At 41.4% G+C, this 15915-nt stretch overlaps 1 protein-coding gene and 2 non-coding genes across 3 annotated transcripts in view; all 3 read left to right on the top strand.

Annotated features, from left to right (window-relative positions):
- The window catches only part of sppl3 (signal peptide peptidase like 3), a 31225-nt gene extending 27481 nt beyond the window's left edge, over positions 1–3744 (top strand). The window contains exons 10-11 of the mRNA XM_004074817.4: positions 116–225; positions 1103–3744. Coding sequence (XP_004074865.1) covers positions 116–225; positions 1103–1174 — 182 coding nt within the window. The 3' untranslated portion in view covers positions 1175–3744. The remainder of the gene's footprint in view (positions 1–115; positions 226–1102) is intronic.
- Positions 3745–13356: 9612 nt separating this feature from the next.
- On the top strand, positions 13357–13460 carry mir130c (microRNA 130c). Its single transcript, NR_107154.1, has one exon. It is a non-coding gene; the product is annotated as a microRNA 130c (primary transcript).
- Positions 13461–13648: 188 nt separating this feature from the next.
- mir301b (microRNA 301b) lies at positions 13649–13753 on the top strand. Its single transcript, NR_107153.1, has one exon. It is a non-coding gene; the product is annotated as a microRNA 301b (primary transcript).
- The last annotated feature ends 2162 nt before the right edge of the window (positions 13754–15915 follow it).

Below are 15915 nucleotides of genomic sequence, written 5' to 3'. Positions count from 1 at the left end.
TTATTGTCTTAAGCATGAAGTGTATTTCTGGAGGTCAGTGGCTTTAGATCCTTTCCAAACTAGACTTCTTTCTGGCCCTTTTTAGAGCTGTTTTTGTTTGTGTGCATCCCTTTAGGACTCCTGACTGCCACCGTGGCTTCTCGGATCCATCGTGCAGCTCAGCCTGCTCTACTCTACCTGGTTCCCTTCACCCTGCTGCCTCTGCTCACCATGGCCTACCTGAAGGTACAAGAACATTTACTAAAACAGAAAAATATGTGCACCATATATTAGTAAGGTTATATATATTACTATATATTAGCAATATATATTGTGTAACTAGCCACTAGAAAAAAACGTAACTATCAACCGGTAAACAGGTGATAATTAGTCATGCAAGAAAGTTTGGTGACAGTAGAGGTAGTGTCATTAAAACTATTCAACATTTGTGCTCATTTGTGATTCATATCTCCATTCAATTTCATTGTATTTAAAATTCATCAAAACTAATGAGGACTTTCTTTTAAAATTGTTGTTGTAGCACAAACATGTTCTTAAGTTTTCATGACAAACTTTAATCAATGTAACCATTTATTAGTTTAAGTAGATTTAAAGAGATTATTGATTTTTCTTTATTTTATCACCTTTGCTTGCACTTTGTAGACGGTCCTTTGGCAGCCATCTCCCTGTATTTCTCATTATAAAAGAAGTTATTTTATTAAGGTTTTTGTGTGCATTAGGACAAACTAATAGAGACACTTGCTTTCAGCTTTAAACATTTACTAAAAGAGTTATTGAGCCTGGAAGCTGTGAATATCTTGTACCCAAATGGTTTTGTTCCTCAAACTGGTGCTGTATTCTGTTGCGCTTTACGACGATAGAATGTCACAATCCGTTCAAGATACGCAGACTCGAAATGATAAGCTTGAAATATACCCATCACTGATGGATATATTAGTAATAAAATAAATATCTGATCCCTGATCGGGATAGAAAATCCAATTTCGATCTAGGCTCAAACGGCGTGATCAGACCCGACCTCTCGATGATCAGATCAAGACATCCCTACTGCTGTATGATTGAGGGATTCTTCTATTTCCTAACTCTGATTTGGTGTTGACAGGGGGATTTGCGGCGCATGTGGTCAGAGCCTTTCCACACAAAGGCCAGCAGCTCTCGCTTCCTGGAGGTATGATGCACCTGGAGATGAACAACCAGCGCGGAGAAGACTGCTGATCTTTTCCCTTCACCATAGGGAAGGAGACAGGGCACACTCAGTGAGGCCGTGTCGTCATCACTTGTTCATGCTTTCCACTAAACTTCTGTGAACCCCCCCCCCCCCCCCCCCCCTTCCCCCAGAAGGACACTGGTGTGAGGATCAATGCCCCAACATGGCTCATCAACGGTCCCCGCATCGTCGCTGTTTTCATCTCCACGCCCCCTTTTTCTGTTTATGTTCTCCTCATTAGAGCACATCCTGTCTGTGCCGTTTTTGATCTGGTCCCCGCCCTGTCTTCTTTTTTCTGTAAATCATCTTGTTCCCCCCCCCCCCCGTCCCCCCCCCCGTCATGGTCGGTGCCACTCATCAGGCCTCCTTTTTTTTTTATAAAAATTTTTTGGATCTCCTATTCACCTGCTTTCCACAACTAAGCTCAAAGACTAGGCCTCCTCTCTCTTTGTGGACTTACGGTTGTGAGACACCCCGGGGGGGTTTATACATATTTTTTTAAGAGTTGTTGTGGTCCTTATACTTAAATTTGTTGAACCGAATGAAGACAACTGGTTGGTGCCCCGAAGCAGAGCGACACACAGGAGAGGAGGGCTCCTCGTTGTCCACCGTCCTCCTCCTGTTTTCTACTTCAGTTCCATCTCCTCCCTGGCGGTCCTGACGCCCCCCATCCTCCTCCTCTGTTCATCTGCTGTCTTCACACACACACACCCCTCCCCCTCTTTACAGAAAAACTATGTATTTTATTTAGAAAAGTTTTATTCTTGGCATATACAGAAATGATGCATTATAAATGGTTACCCCCCCCCCCTTCAGAAAAAAAGACGGGTTGTGGGGTTAGATTCTATTTGTATATATGTGTACACATGTATTTGCGGTATCTTGAGTTTGTATTTGTGTTAGGAAGCATGTTGAAGCGGGGTGGGAAACTGACGCCAGCCATCAGCTGGACTTTGGTGAAATGACTTCCAGTCAACAAGCGAGTGTCCGTCATTCACAGGCTGTTTTCAGGCGTCTGTTTGTTTTTTGTTTGTTTGTTTGTTTTAATAGGAGGGAGCATTGTTGATGGTGACTGACAGTTTCCTGCTCCTGTGTACAAATGTGTGTGAGTGAGTGTGAGAGCGAGAGAGCGAGCGGTTTTTAACTCTGTTCCTTTGAATCGTGTCCATGTGGGAAGCGGTGACGCCGGTCAGGTTTGCATTGAGCAGTTCCATCCCAGGATGTCACACCAGCCGAACTGGAATGCTGTGTGTCTGCCTTTAAGAAACAAAGAAGCTTAACAGGAGCCTATTTTTCTTTTAATTGGTTTCTCTGCAGAAGGCAAAAACAGCAGTATTGAGCATTTCCCTAGTGTTGATTTTTCGGGGTGAGTCTGTTTGGCTTTGATACGTCGTCATTCGTCGTCCTGATAAAACAGTTGCTCACATCTTAAATTTAAGCCCAACTTTGGCCACAAGAAACACTAAAGGTTCAAAAAAAGATGTAGGTTTTTCGGGGTTCGAAATATGCTTCACAACATTTCAGTTCATTAAACCACGTCTCAATTTTCTAAATGTTAGTGCTTCACCTCGGCTGATACCAGCTGAACATTTGTGATGGTGTAAATTCAGGGTTGGGATGTATGGATTTCGTCTCCACATATAGTTTCTGCTTGGACCTCTGGAGGGGGAATCCGTCTTGCCATTTCAAACCCTGAAATTTGAGCGTGCAGTGAACCCAGCGGATGTTTTTACTGTTACATTTGGTATCCAGCAGTGAGTGCACGGCAGAACACAGACGGTGCCGTTACCTGTCTTTTTTTTTCTTTCTTTTTCTTCTTCCAATTGTATTTTTTTTTTTTTTGCTATGTGGCCATGCATGATAAATGTACAGTGTATGATTTCATAGGTTGCATTAACAGGGCTGCTGCAGTCCTGAGCTCTGCTGGCCAGCGCAGACGCACTGGATCTGTGAGCTCGCCACTGCGCCACAGGCTCAGAACGGTTGCAGTCGGCACCGACTTCACAGACGGACAAAAGGCTGATCTGATTACCGTCAGGTTTCCGACCTCAAACATCAGAACTAATCTGACGTGGAACCACGAACGCCCTTCACCTCTTCATGGACATGGCAAGAAATTGTAAAGCTGTATGCATATAATATTTTATAACATAAGATAACATATTATATGCATATATAATATGTTTGTGTGTATATACATATATAAATAACAGGTGATGATCACATTGATGAAGTTTTTTTATAGAAAATTGTTTTATTTTTAGCCCCTTCGTTTGTATTTTTGTTTTCTCTTACGGTTTTTTTTCCCCCCTCTTCCCCTCCACCAGCAGAGCACTTCAGCTCTGTCGGTGCGTTGATATTATGGCTGAATGGATTCTGTATAGAGAAATGGTGAATAAATAAATTAAGAACTGTGTAGTGAAACATGGATCCTGAAGCGCTTGATCTGAACCAGACTTTTAACCCTTCTTTCTTCATCAGTTCCTCCTCCTCCTCCTTCAGGATTCTGCTGTAAATAAACATGACTCTAACTGTAATGACTCTCTCTTTCTTTAACCTTTTTCTTTTGGAAGTTTCTTTTTACGCTTTTGAGTTGTTTGGTCGAATCTAAATAATTGAAATTTGGAAGAATTTGTTGAATAAATGTCTATTTAAGGTAAAGTAAGGGGACTCTCCTGGCCATAGCTTATTTGCTGTAAACAGAGGAACGTGAAAATTAATTGTGTTCAAATTTTATACTGAATTAGAGAAAGCTCCAATCGTCTGACCTAAAATCAAAATTCAATTGTCACAACATCTTATGTAGTCAAACAGTAAAGTGCAAAGATCGGAAAAGTTAAATGGCAGAAAAACTTTAAAATATCAACGTTTTTTTTACAGTATACATGCATAAGCAACAAATACCAGAAAAATGTAGTGCAGTGAACGCATCATCAACAATAAACCGTTATTTGCGTCAGCCGTTAGACTGTTGAGTGGTACGGTAACAGTCTGCTTCTGGGGCAGCTCTTCATCGCCTCCACAGTCTGATGTGGATGAGAGGTGGTGCCCATGATGGATTTCTGTTTTCCCATCATCCTCCTCTCACCCACCTCCTTAAAGGGGTCTAGATCAGGGGTCTGCAGCCTGGTGTAAAGAAGCCACATGCGGCTCTATAGCTTTAGGAAAAGAATGCTAATGATTTAAATAAAAAATGGGTTTGGTTAACTTTATTTTATTTAGTGATGGTTTAATATTAAAGTAAGCTTCAAGAACATATTATCTTAAGGTAAATAATTGCTCATGTATACTTTTGTTTTTCTTCCTTAATGTTTTCATGTTTGTATTTAAATGGTAAAATTAAAACAAGATGAAGATTTTACCACAGTCAAAATGTAGAAAATACCATACTTGACTTCCATTCTTTATCCAAGTATGTTTGCTGCAGCAAAATGACTTTTTTTTGACATTTTATTTAAAAAGGAACTTCTGTCTGCTGCTGTCGAGAGTAAAGGGAATTAAAATAGATATGATTCAACAATAATGATTTATTGTTGAATATTTACAACAATAATTATCGTAAATATTTAAAAGCTACACATTTTTAAATCAATGGCTGAATGGTCGCACAAATACTTAAAAAAGTGTATTTTTCTAAACAATGAAGTGGAGCTTTGCGGCTCTTGCTGGGGTTTGGCAGTAATAAAACAGACCCAAACGGCTCTATTGGGTTGTGGGTTGCAGACCCCTGGTCTAGTGAAAAGCCCAGAAGAGAACCAGCCCTCCTGACCAGCTTGTTTAGTCTCTTTCTGTCCTGGTTTGTCCTGCCTGCTCCCCAGCAGTCCAAAGCATTATGGAGAGCAGAGACCACCACAGTCATAGAAAGTCTTTTGGAGAGACCTGCACACACCAAAGGACCTCATCCTCCTCACAAGGTGGAGGCAACCTTAGCCCTTCCTGTCTGTCTTTTTAGTCCAGTCCCGTTTCTTGTTGAGGTGAACATCCTGGTACTTAACCCTTGTGCTATCCTAGGCACTTTAACATTGGGAGTTGGGTCATCTAGACCCATTAGACAGTTCGCTGAACCTTTTTTCTTCAATGATTTGCGATCTTCACTGGTGTCCATGGATTACATGAAATCCTCTCCACCTTTATCCACCTTTGTCATGGTAGGGAGAACACGTCAATATAAGGCTGGGGTCATAGGATAGCACAAGGGTTAAAGCGGTCCATCACCTCAGTGTCTGAGCCCTGGATGCTCCCTAGAAGTGCACGATGTGGCCCGGAAGTCGATCACCATCTCCTTTGCCAAACTACGATCAAGTGGTTGTGCTGACACTAGTACTTCTAGTTGATGCTCCAGACTCTGCACTCCCAGATTCTGGAGGAAGTCTATGATAAACATAGGGATCATCTTGGAGGATAAAATCAACTTTTGACTGTGGTCAGATGGTCACAGAAGCTTTTCTCTGTTTTCCTGCAAAGAGTGGTTCTTTTAGTGAGGGAAATGCCTCCACATTGCTCTGGTCGGCCCACCAATAAGGATTCTCCGCTCCTTAGTGCTGACGGGGGGAGGAAGCCTTCAGGTGTCGCCTTCATAGAACTTAAACAACAATTTGGAAACCACACAGAGCTGAAACTTTCTGCCCATATCCAAAACAGTGAAACATGGTGTGTTGAATCTTGAACCTGCTCACTGATGCTGCCTGCTTGGTTCACAACACGTACTCTGCAGCTGAAGCTCATCGCTCACATGCACGTCTCTTACAAATGTGCCAAAATAAGAAATAAATAAACAAATGACAGGCTTGCAACAAGTTTTGCCCTGAAGATCCGATTTTATTTATTTTTTATTATTGCATCTCTTATTCTAATATGAGTTTAATCTGACTTTTTATGTGACCAGATGCTCTAGCAAATTGAAATGTTTGGTTTAATTTGAAACAACTTGGAAATTAGGCGTGTCTGTAATCCTGTGATAAAACAGAATAACAACAAATTGTTTGCAAAAACCTAGTTCATTTCATTTGCTGATAAATTAAAATCAGTTTTATTTTTTATATACTTTTACTGCAAAAGAAACTGAAGTGTTTCAAAAAAAATCTGCAAAACCCAACTCGTCCAGCAGATGGCAGCAGGGAACGGGAATCTGCAAACGTCTTTATGGCAAATAAAAACGTAGTTGTTTTGTTTAAATAAATCTATGTTGAATATATTATTAGCTGATTGTAAAGCTACCTGTAGTATCATGACTCCTGTTGATCGGAAACCAACAAGTCCAAAAACTAAAAGCAGACAAATGGCCAAAGCCTGAATTTTTACATGGGGAGTTTTAGGGGGTAAAATGAGTCAATTCCTTCAAGCAGCTGGCAATTAAACTGAAAGACGCCCTCGTCAAAGTCTGGTAATTGGTTCCTGTTGGCCTGTTGGTAGAGTTATCATGAGACTCGGCGGGAAAATGGCTGCCTCCACGACACACACAAAAAAAACCCCAAAGATGCTGAGTCAAGAGTTTGGAGTGGGGCTGCGGCAGAGCGGGAATTACATCTGTGAATGTGGAGGTCTTTTCTCTGGGGGGTGCATCTGTTGTCAATATGAACACTGACAATGGGAGACGACTGAAACACAAGGGCACCGACTGAACCAGCAGCTTCCGTCGCTCAGAAAGGTGTTCATTTGAGACTGAAATCCACCTGAGTTTGGTTTGATGAAGAAGAAAAATCTAAATTCTTTTCATCTCCAAAGCCAATGGGCTGACAGGGACATTTGATGGATCAATGGGTGGATGTGTGGAGGGGTGGATGAAGAGGCTGTGGTGGGGGGATGAGGACACAGGGTGGTTGGGGGAAGGTCGGCGAGGTCAGGCCAAGCGAGGTCCACCCCTCTGCATGCATTGGGCCAGAAAGGCGGAGGATTCTGGTTGAGCTTTGAAGCTCTGGAGTGGACAGAATTCCACCATGGACATGGGGATTGTAGCATGTCATTTGTAAGACATTTTGGCGCGGTGGTCCTAAAAAGCCAGAGCTTGGGTCTTGTCTGGAATGCAGGTATCCAGAAGAGTTTGTGCCATTAGACTCAAGCAGGCAGGTGAGAGGACAGACCCAGCTGCAGAGTTATCTCCCATTATTCGTTAAACGTTTTTGTAAGGATTTTTTTTTTATGTTTCAGTTCATCATTTTGAAAGGTCTATGTAGTACTCGTCTTAACCAAACTAGGAAAAAAGGGTATTTTTTACAGGGTTGACTGCTCCAACAACCTTTTAAGTGCCTCTACTGTGACTTTAGTTGCTGCAGATTTTTTCTCCAACAGGAAACACTCTCAATAAATTTCAGTAGCACATGAAGTCAGCCAATGCAGGTAATTTAAAAAGTGCTGGTATTTATTAGCGGTGGCCTCTGCTCATTTTAATAGCTGAGAGCTTCCTCCCCCTTTTTCTTCTTCTTCTTCTCTCCCATCCAGTCAGGCATTCCTTGCTTGTTTAAATAAGGCCTGCCTGCTTGGGCGAGGGTGGATTCCCCTCTGGCCCTTTGCCCTTTGACCCAATGTGCATTCCGTATGTAAAGTGAGGAATTCCTCTGAAGTTTAGTTAATGGGGTTGGTTTTGTTTTTTTTTTTCTTTTTTTTTTTTCTACTTCATCCTTTGGACTCTGTTCGTGTGCTAGTGAAAGAAAAAAAAAACAAAGTTGACATAGTCAAAGCTGTGAGTTATGGATGAGGTTCGTGTCGGGGTTTTTTGTTGTTAGGAATCAATGATTCTCACCGGCCGATTTTGAGCTTTAATAGAATTTGGCCCCGATCCGCGTTGTAGGGGGGATGGATGATGAGCGGTGGATTTAATGGAAGGTGTTGCTGGGAGGAAGTGTGCAGGTCTTGAGGAAGCAGAGCTTGTTTGGCTGCTGGTGGTGCAACATGATGAGGAGGTTGGTTTTTTTTAGGTTTGGAGGAAAAACTGCACCAGCATACCAAAAGTGGGAAGATTTATGATTGAATCTAAAGAAAATCTGAACATTACTAGCATTTTTTTATGTGAGTATCAACATTTTCCGTGCTAGCCTGACCTTTTTATAGACCTCTAAAGCATGAAGACACAATAACAACACTTTATTTTGAAGGAGAGTAAAGGAAAAGTTTAAATAAAGTTAATAAAAGAGTACTAAACATGCTTTTCATTGAGAAAGAATTAAAATAGAAGATGATCTAGCATTAAAGAATGTTTTTGGATAGGTGATGCTTGAATGATTATCATATAAAAACAGAAGAGATTTACACTCTTCCTTTCTATAAAAACTGCCTCGTCTAAAACCATTCACATATTGCTGCTTAAACATCATTTGAATTGCCATTTATAGCAGCTACAACAAAAGATTTTGAAATGTGAAGGAATTTCTTTCAGCATGATCACACATTTTTACCAGAATTTTGACATTTTCTTTTAGAATCGACCCTTTTTTGTAAAAGTATTTGTAATGGTTTTGTGGTACTGCATCCCAACAGTAAGAAATGTTATCTGTATATTTATTTTTATCTAGCGGTCTCATTATTTCTCCACTTTGATAGAAAAAGGCTTTTGTTTTGTGTAAATAAATTGCTGATTCAATGTGAAATAACTTTATTCTGGATTAGTAAAGGAGATATCTGTGGATGTCAACCAGCTTGTTAATGCAAATTTGGAAACAACAGCTAAAAAGTTTTTTTAAATTCAATTTTAGATTACCCTGCAGATCCCCAAACAGAACCCTGTAGTTAAAGATGGCAAAGAAAAGAGCTGTGTTGTTTAGTAACTCATTGTTTTGCACGTTCTGCCCTATGAACCTTTGGGTCATCAGATAGCGCACCATCGATATTCCTTATCGCATTTCCAGGTGAGCTGACAGGGGCGAAGCTGGGCGGCGGCGTGGAGGATATGTGGAACCATGGGTTCCTTTGCTGTTGTGCCTCAGGATGCCTGTGTACTGTTGGAGAAGCTGTAAAAAGCAGTGCCACCCACACAGCTGGAATGTCATGCATGCAGTCCATAGAGTCTGTTTCAAGAGGGAGGCTGAAGGGGGAGGTGAGGTGAGAAGCCCTGTTTAAAAGAGACTGGGGAGCATGGTTCTCTAGGTGGGGTGCTAAAACGGGAAGGAAGAAGAAACGTTCCTCCCTCCAAAAGTTTCTCCATTAACTTTTTTTTTTTTTTTTTTTTTTTTTGTGGTGGGAAATTATCAATGACGATTCATCAAGGTTGTTTGGTCTTCAGCTGCCGAGAGGAAATGTGGTGGGAGACGTGAGATGGAGGAGGGCTGGGGGGTTGGGGAGAGGTTAAAGGGCAGAGGAAGAAAGGAGGTACATTTTCGGAGGTTGGGAGGCTGGGGGGAAAAGAGGGAACAATAACTCCCATGTTTAAAAGGGTTTTTCTCAGCCCCCATGACACCTCACACAGGCAGCAGTTCGGAGTGAGGCCTTTCAGAAGGGAGTGGTACTTTGTGGCTTTTCCCCCCTTAGGCTCAGGAGAAACATTTTTGCAAGAAATGAACCTTTTTTTTTTTTAGAGTACAACTACACTTTTTCTTTCCTTTTAGCTAAAAATCCTAGAGTCACAATTGTCTTTTTTCACACGATTGGGATTCATTTTTATTGATTTTTAACACAAATGTTCTTTTTTATGATTCAACCAAATAGAAAAGCGTGTGAAATCTAAATGGGAAGATTTATTTCGGCAATTTCAAGAGGAAAACAAATAACTAAAGTAGATTCTGTGCACTTGAATCAGAGCTTTATGTTGCAGATCTGCTTGATTTACTTTTAGATTTTTTATGAATTAAATTTAGATTTAAAATGGAACAATTTTATTTTAGACTAAAGATTTATTGCCCTGAAAGACAACAAACTTTATTGGTTGACTAAGTAGAATTTATATATAAAACCTTTGAGAATTAATACAGGCAAAAAAAAGATTTAAAAAACAAACTTAGCTGTAAAATGTAAATACATCTTGTAAAATTAGGCTTGACAGTTAAAAATATGCAGAGAAGATTACTGCTTACATTTCTATAATCAATTCCTGTTCAGTTATTTACAGAAATGTTGTCTTTATCTGGATTAAAGACAGAAATAAGGCAAAATTGTGATGCATTAAAACACAAATCAATTATTGAGTGGTAAAAAGTGAAGTTGATGTAATGATAGATTAAACAAATTATTTCAGCAAATTCTGAGTGGATTTCAATCATTTCTTTTTTTGCACAAATCCTAAAATTTAACAATGATTTGCTCAAAGTTTAGTCCTTAAACTTTCATAGAAATTTACCACAACCTGCAGCTTGCTGTTTGGTGATTTAATCAGTTTAAAAAAAATATGTGTGCAACTCTTTTTGAATAAACAATCCATTGATAGCGACCCTTTAGTGAGTTTATGGAAAAAAGAAAAGGGCTGAGGGGAAAAGCAGCTAAAATTATTCTAATTTTTAGATGGAAATTAAGAAAAACGTTTGATGCTTTCTAGAAACATTCTTTTTGAAATTTTGGGTTTATATCAGAAAATATATCGGAATACGAATGAATTAAAATAGTTTATGAAATTATAAAGATAAAACGGTGATGATCTAAATTAGAAACACGATTTTTTTTGATCCAGAATTATTTTTTAATATTGTAATGTTGTTTTTTTTCCCGTTATGTTTGACTTTTACGCGTTTTAAAAAAAGAGGGGAAACACATGTGGGCTATTAATAGAATTGTGGAAGGAGTTTGGAAACCCAAATTAGATCAGTGACAGAAGATGTCCTGATTCAAAGTTTCAGCCCCGTAAATTCGTGAGGGAACAGTTTTTAGAGTCCCTGGAAAAGCCTCGCGTGTGCGTGTGAAGAGAGACGCAGGCGGCATCACAGTATCCACCGTCCGCCTGTATATCCAAACTGCCCCCCACCGTCAGATCCCTACTGAGTGGGTTGTAGTCGGGTGGGGAGTGAAAAGTGGGCCCTCTCCCACTGGATAATGCCATTATTTCAGCTCCTCTGGTCAGGAATGCCAAATTTTACAGCCCGCTACTCCTCTCCGCGCGTCAATCAAAGCCGCGTGAGGGGCCGAGGCGCCCGTGGGGTCCGCCTCCTGAGGCACCGTGTGACCCGATCCATCCATTGATCCCTCAGGAAGTACAGCGTGCACCCTCATTCATCATGTTCAAACTATGCGGGGAAGGCGAAGGGGGGCTGGAGGTACTTTTGGACTCTAGTACATTTAAAGATCAGATCCCAGAGTCTGATCTGCATTTATTATTTAAATTTTGCGGGACTGATCCTGACAGTGAGAGGATAAGCCGGGTTTAGTCCATATTTGCGCTAACTAGCAGTTGAACGTCCCTGTAGAGGCCAAATTGCTCATTTAAGGCAATCCTCTGCGCAAGTGCGGAAACTGTTTGCGCCACAAAGTACATCAAGTCATTAGTGTCCCGACACAGCGCGGGGAGATCATGAGAAATTTGTGAATGGATCACATTAAACAGGTAATGGTTGTACTCCGTGACGCGTCCACGCAGCCAATGGCGGAGGCGCTGGAAGTGTCGAACAGGCGGAGAGCGCACCAATGGCGCGCCGCGAGCCAAAGACTAGCGCAAGAGGGAACCAATTGGCGCCAGGCATGCAAACGAGGAATTTGCTCCGGCAGGCTCTGAATGTCAAGTAGTCAAAGATGGAGTCCGGATCTGCGAGGGCCGTGTGCTTGTGCATGGAAGATTTTTTTTACACCTTTTCAACCTCCGCTGAACCCCTCCCGACTCTTCAAGCTGTGCAGATTTGATCTTTGCGCCTTTCGGGATGACGGTGCGAATCCACAGAGGAGCGGAGCGCGGAAGAGGCTCGCTTCCTTTGTTTTATGGACAACTTTTCTCCTTCTGCCTATAACGGATCGTCCCTCCCTTGGCCAGAAACAGTTCATGATTCTCAGAGGAGGAGGAGTAGGTGGTCGTAGAGAGGGGAAAGAGAGGGAGGGTGAGAGACAGAGGGGAGGGGGGTGTCCACTGCGAGTTGTAACCTTTTTTTTGCGTAAATCGTCAGAAGCTCGCTGCAAAACTTGGAAGTTGGAAAGATGGTCCTTAATTGCGACCCAAGGGAGCGAAAACGCCAGTGAGAGTTGCCTCGATCCGTGCGCTCTGCGCATCTGGAAGCTCCAAACTTGACCAGGACGCGATTTGTGGACCGAGACGCGCGTCCCTGCGGCTGATCATGCTCTTATCACACTGTAATGGCTCTCTGAAGAGGGGGGGGGGGGGGGGGGGGGACATTTTTTCCCCTCTTCTCCGCGGTGCTGCTGTGTACGCGTGTCCGTGCGTGCAAGTCTATATATCGCCGAAGTGCAATCTAACAAGTTGCCAATTTTGTGCCGTATTGTTGGCCGGAATGGCTTCCGAGCAGATCCTGTGCGCGAGGAGGCGGACAGGCCGCTCGCACAGATGTATGGCGGATTTAAGAAAACGTTTATCTGCAGGTAAATTAAAGAAAACCTCCGCCTTTGGGGCGTCTTTGCAGGAATTATCAAGTGGATCGTGCGTCAGAAAGCGACATGGTGGTCTGGAGATCTCCAGTTTCTCATTTCTTTCATGGTATAGACTCTGTACATTGTGTAACCACGCATTCCCAGTGCGAAAGTTGTTCTTTTTTGTTGTTGTTGTTTTCGAAATTGAACTGCTCGTTTTCACAGCCAAACAACTTCCTGGTAAAGTTTGTTCGCCTATTTTTATTTTATTTTATTTTATTTTATTTTATTATTATTTTAGAAAGAATAAATTCAGAGCCCAAATCTTGAAGTGGCAGGAAAAGAAATGGTCTTTCGTATAGATTTTCAGATTTTTATATGACAGTTTATAACCCCCTCCTCCCGACGTCTTTGACTCCAACCTCCAATTTTCTCCCAAAATTAGAATGCATGTCATTCACTAGAGAGAATAGTATGGACCCACATGCTGGGAAATTCCCATTCTCTGAGGGTGAGGGGAACCAGTGTTGGTTAAGTTGGGAAGTTCACTTAACTCCATAGAGAAAAGTGATATTGTTTAATCTGTCACATCCTTACATTTTTTTCTAAATGTTCCTCTTTTGAGACACACACACACACAAACACACAAAAAACAGAATCTGGGTTTTTAACACAAACTAGCAGAATTGATTTTCTTTTTATGTTGTGTGCATTGAGGGGGATGGTTTCCATGTTGTTGTCCACTGCCCTTTTTCTGTTGCACTACTGGACATTGGGATGAGCAGTGCAATATTAAAAGGGCATTGGCTGATGAAACAGAGACCCACACCTCCCTTTAAACCTGCACAGGGAGCTCTGGAGGGGTTTTGATGGAAGAGAAACTCCTCAGTGCTCTGAAGTTGCTGTGTTTTTTATTTGTGTTTTCAATTCCAAAAAACTAAAATGATCAAATCTCCAATGTGGAGGGTTGAGGGCTGACTGGAGTGTAGTCTGTGAAGAATGGCCGTCCACATGCTGACACATGCTGAGGTCAGCTGCTCTGACAATGTTGCACTACTGTACCATCCATTCTAGCAGTGCAATAGTATTGTCATAGCATTTGGCCTCAGCTCGCTCTAGAAGCGGTGCTGTTGGGCTTGTTCAGGCGGCTCTGAGCGGAGCTGATGGTTGGTAGCAGGTGGTGGCGCAGAGCTGGAGCCTCCTGGAAGTGTTTGCACAGTCCTCGTGTGTTTACTGAGGGGAGTTTGAAGGTACACGAGCAAAGTTTAAAGGAAGGCACAGGCTTTTACTTTGGAATCATGCAGAGCGGGTGCAATCCTTTCAAAATGAAAGCTCAACTTGGGGTTGGAATCTTCTCTATTTTGAAAATCATCTTTCTCTGTGATATTTAGTTTTTCTGGTCAAAAATCACTGCTGAGGGTTGGAAGAAGGGATCAGGCAGGATGGGGGTTGGAGGTCGTCGTGTGTTTCTGAGCATCCTCGGTGGCAGCAGGTCGACAAAGGGGGGGAGGGGGCCGCTTGGGAGGAATGCAGGGAGCCGGGCCCTCCTGGCCCCTCGCGTTTTGCCTTCCCTTTCTCTTCCTCCTCTCGGCGTGCAGATTAGGTGTCAGCGCTCCTGTGCTGTGCCTCGTGTTTGAACCCTCGAGTAACAGAGCGAAGGAGTTTGTTTGTTTTGATGACTGTCAGCAGACCCCTCTTAGTGAAAATGTTTAACCACAGTCCATGTTGCTGTTAGAAGCTGCCGCAGAAGGACACGCAGCTCGTTATTGGAAACAGACAGGAAGCACAGTTCAGAGTAAAAAGCTTTCAGGTGGCTGCTGTGTCGAGGTCTGAAGAAGAAGAAGAAGAAGAAAAAGAAGAAGAAGAAGAGGTGCAAGGAGACCTAAGTTGTGTGAAATTCTCCCCGACTGGAGAGAACGTGACTTGTTTGGGCTTGCTTTGCAATGCTTGCTGGGAAATCCTGGAATGTGTGGAATGGGGGACGGTGGTGCTTCTGCAGTTATCTGAGTGCTCGGAGCAGCACTGAAGCCCAACATGTCAGCGGTGCCTGGATGTGAATCGGAGTCAGACCGCAGAGAATAACAGCAGATCAAAAAGGGGCATCTGCTCCTCATTTATCACAGAACACAAACGCAACTGGGTGTTGGGCCTTTTGTGTCATCTGTTCATGGGTGTTGGTTGTACACATCTTAAAACATATTTTTGAACACCTTAAAATCCCCATTTTAAAGATGTGAACTGTTTTGTTGCTTCATATTGACTTGTTTTTATATGGAAGAACTCTAAATAAAGTTTTAATAAATCCTTATATCCTTATATATCTTTTGCTATCTTCTTTATTTGTTAATATGTTATTAACCACCTTGTTTTAAGGCAATTTTGCTGTTATCTGAAGCATTTAAAAAAAATCTCTTAAAGGCTGTTATTTTGAATTTAAAGATTGAAACATCCGCTCTCCAACTTTATACATTGGTTAAAGCTTTCGCTTTTTTTGTTTACGTAATACATTCTCAATAGAAGCTTTAATTTATTTAAAAAAAAACAGATTTGTTGATTGTTGTAAACTCCCTCAGAGCAGAAAGAACTTCATAAAAATCTTTATGTGTTTTACTTTGCTGTTCTCTGGTACCCCCGTAAAACAAAATTCAATTGAAGTTGTTATAAGAAGAAAACTGCCTCTAAAAAGTACAACTATTACCTAATAGTAAATGTTAAAAAATAAATGATAAAAATAATAAAAATTAGGATAAAAAAGTTTATCTTTAATGAGTTATCCATTAGAACCAAAACTGCTTCTAGGTTTTACCAAGCTTGAAAATTATTTTATTTTGAAAATTGGTCAATTAATCACAAATTAGTTTGTTATGCTTCTAGTTATTTCATAAAAACCATATAGAAGCAAAGAGAATTTTTCTTTAAACGCTTTGCAGAAATTTGGAAAGACCTCTGAAAAAAAAAAAAAGCAAAAGTTTTGGGGCCTAAAACCATTCAGGTGTGCGTCCACAAAATCCAAACAGGTGAGAGCAAAACGTTGGGAAATGTGAGGAAAAGAAAAGGTTTTGAGTTTCCTTCCAAATAAATCTGAGACCTTAATTCTGAAAGTCTCTATCAGTTACATTTTAGAGTTCTCAAGAGAACAGTTACAAAAAGATTACATAAGTGTTGCTTGTTTGGACAGGTTGTGATGCAAGCGTGCAAAGATTCATCTATAGCTGCAGGCTGCTGTACGGAACATGCATGCATCTACTTTGCTCAGAATCTGAAACAAACAAACAACATAT

Source organism: Oryzias latipes, chromosome 12 (assembly GCF_002234675.1).
Source record: "Oryzias latipes chromosome 12, ASM223467v1".
Taxonomy (NCBI): Eukaryota; Metazoa; Chordata; class Actinopteri; order Beloniformes; family Adrianichthyidae; genus Oryzias; species Oryzias latipes.
This window is presented reverse-complemented; position numbering and strand designations above follow the sequence as displayed.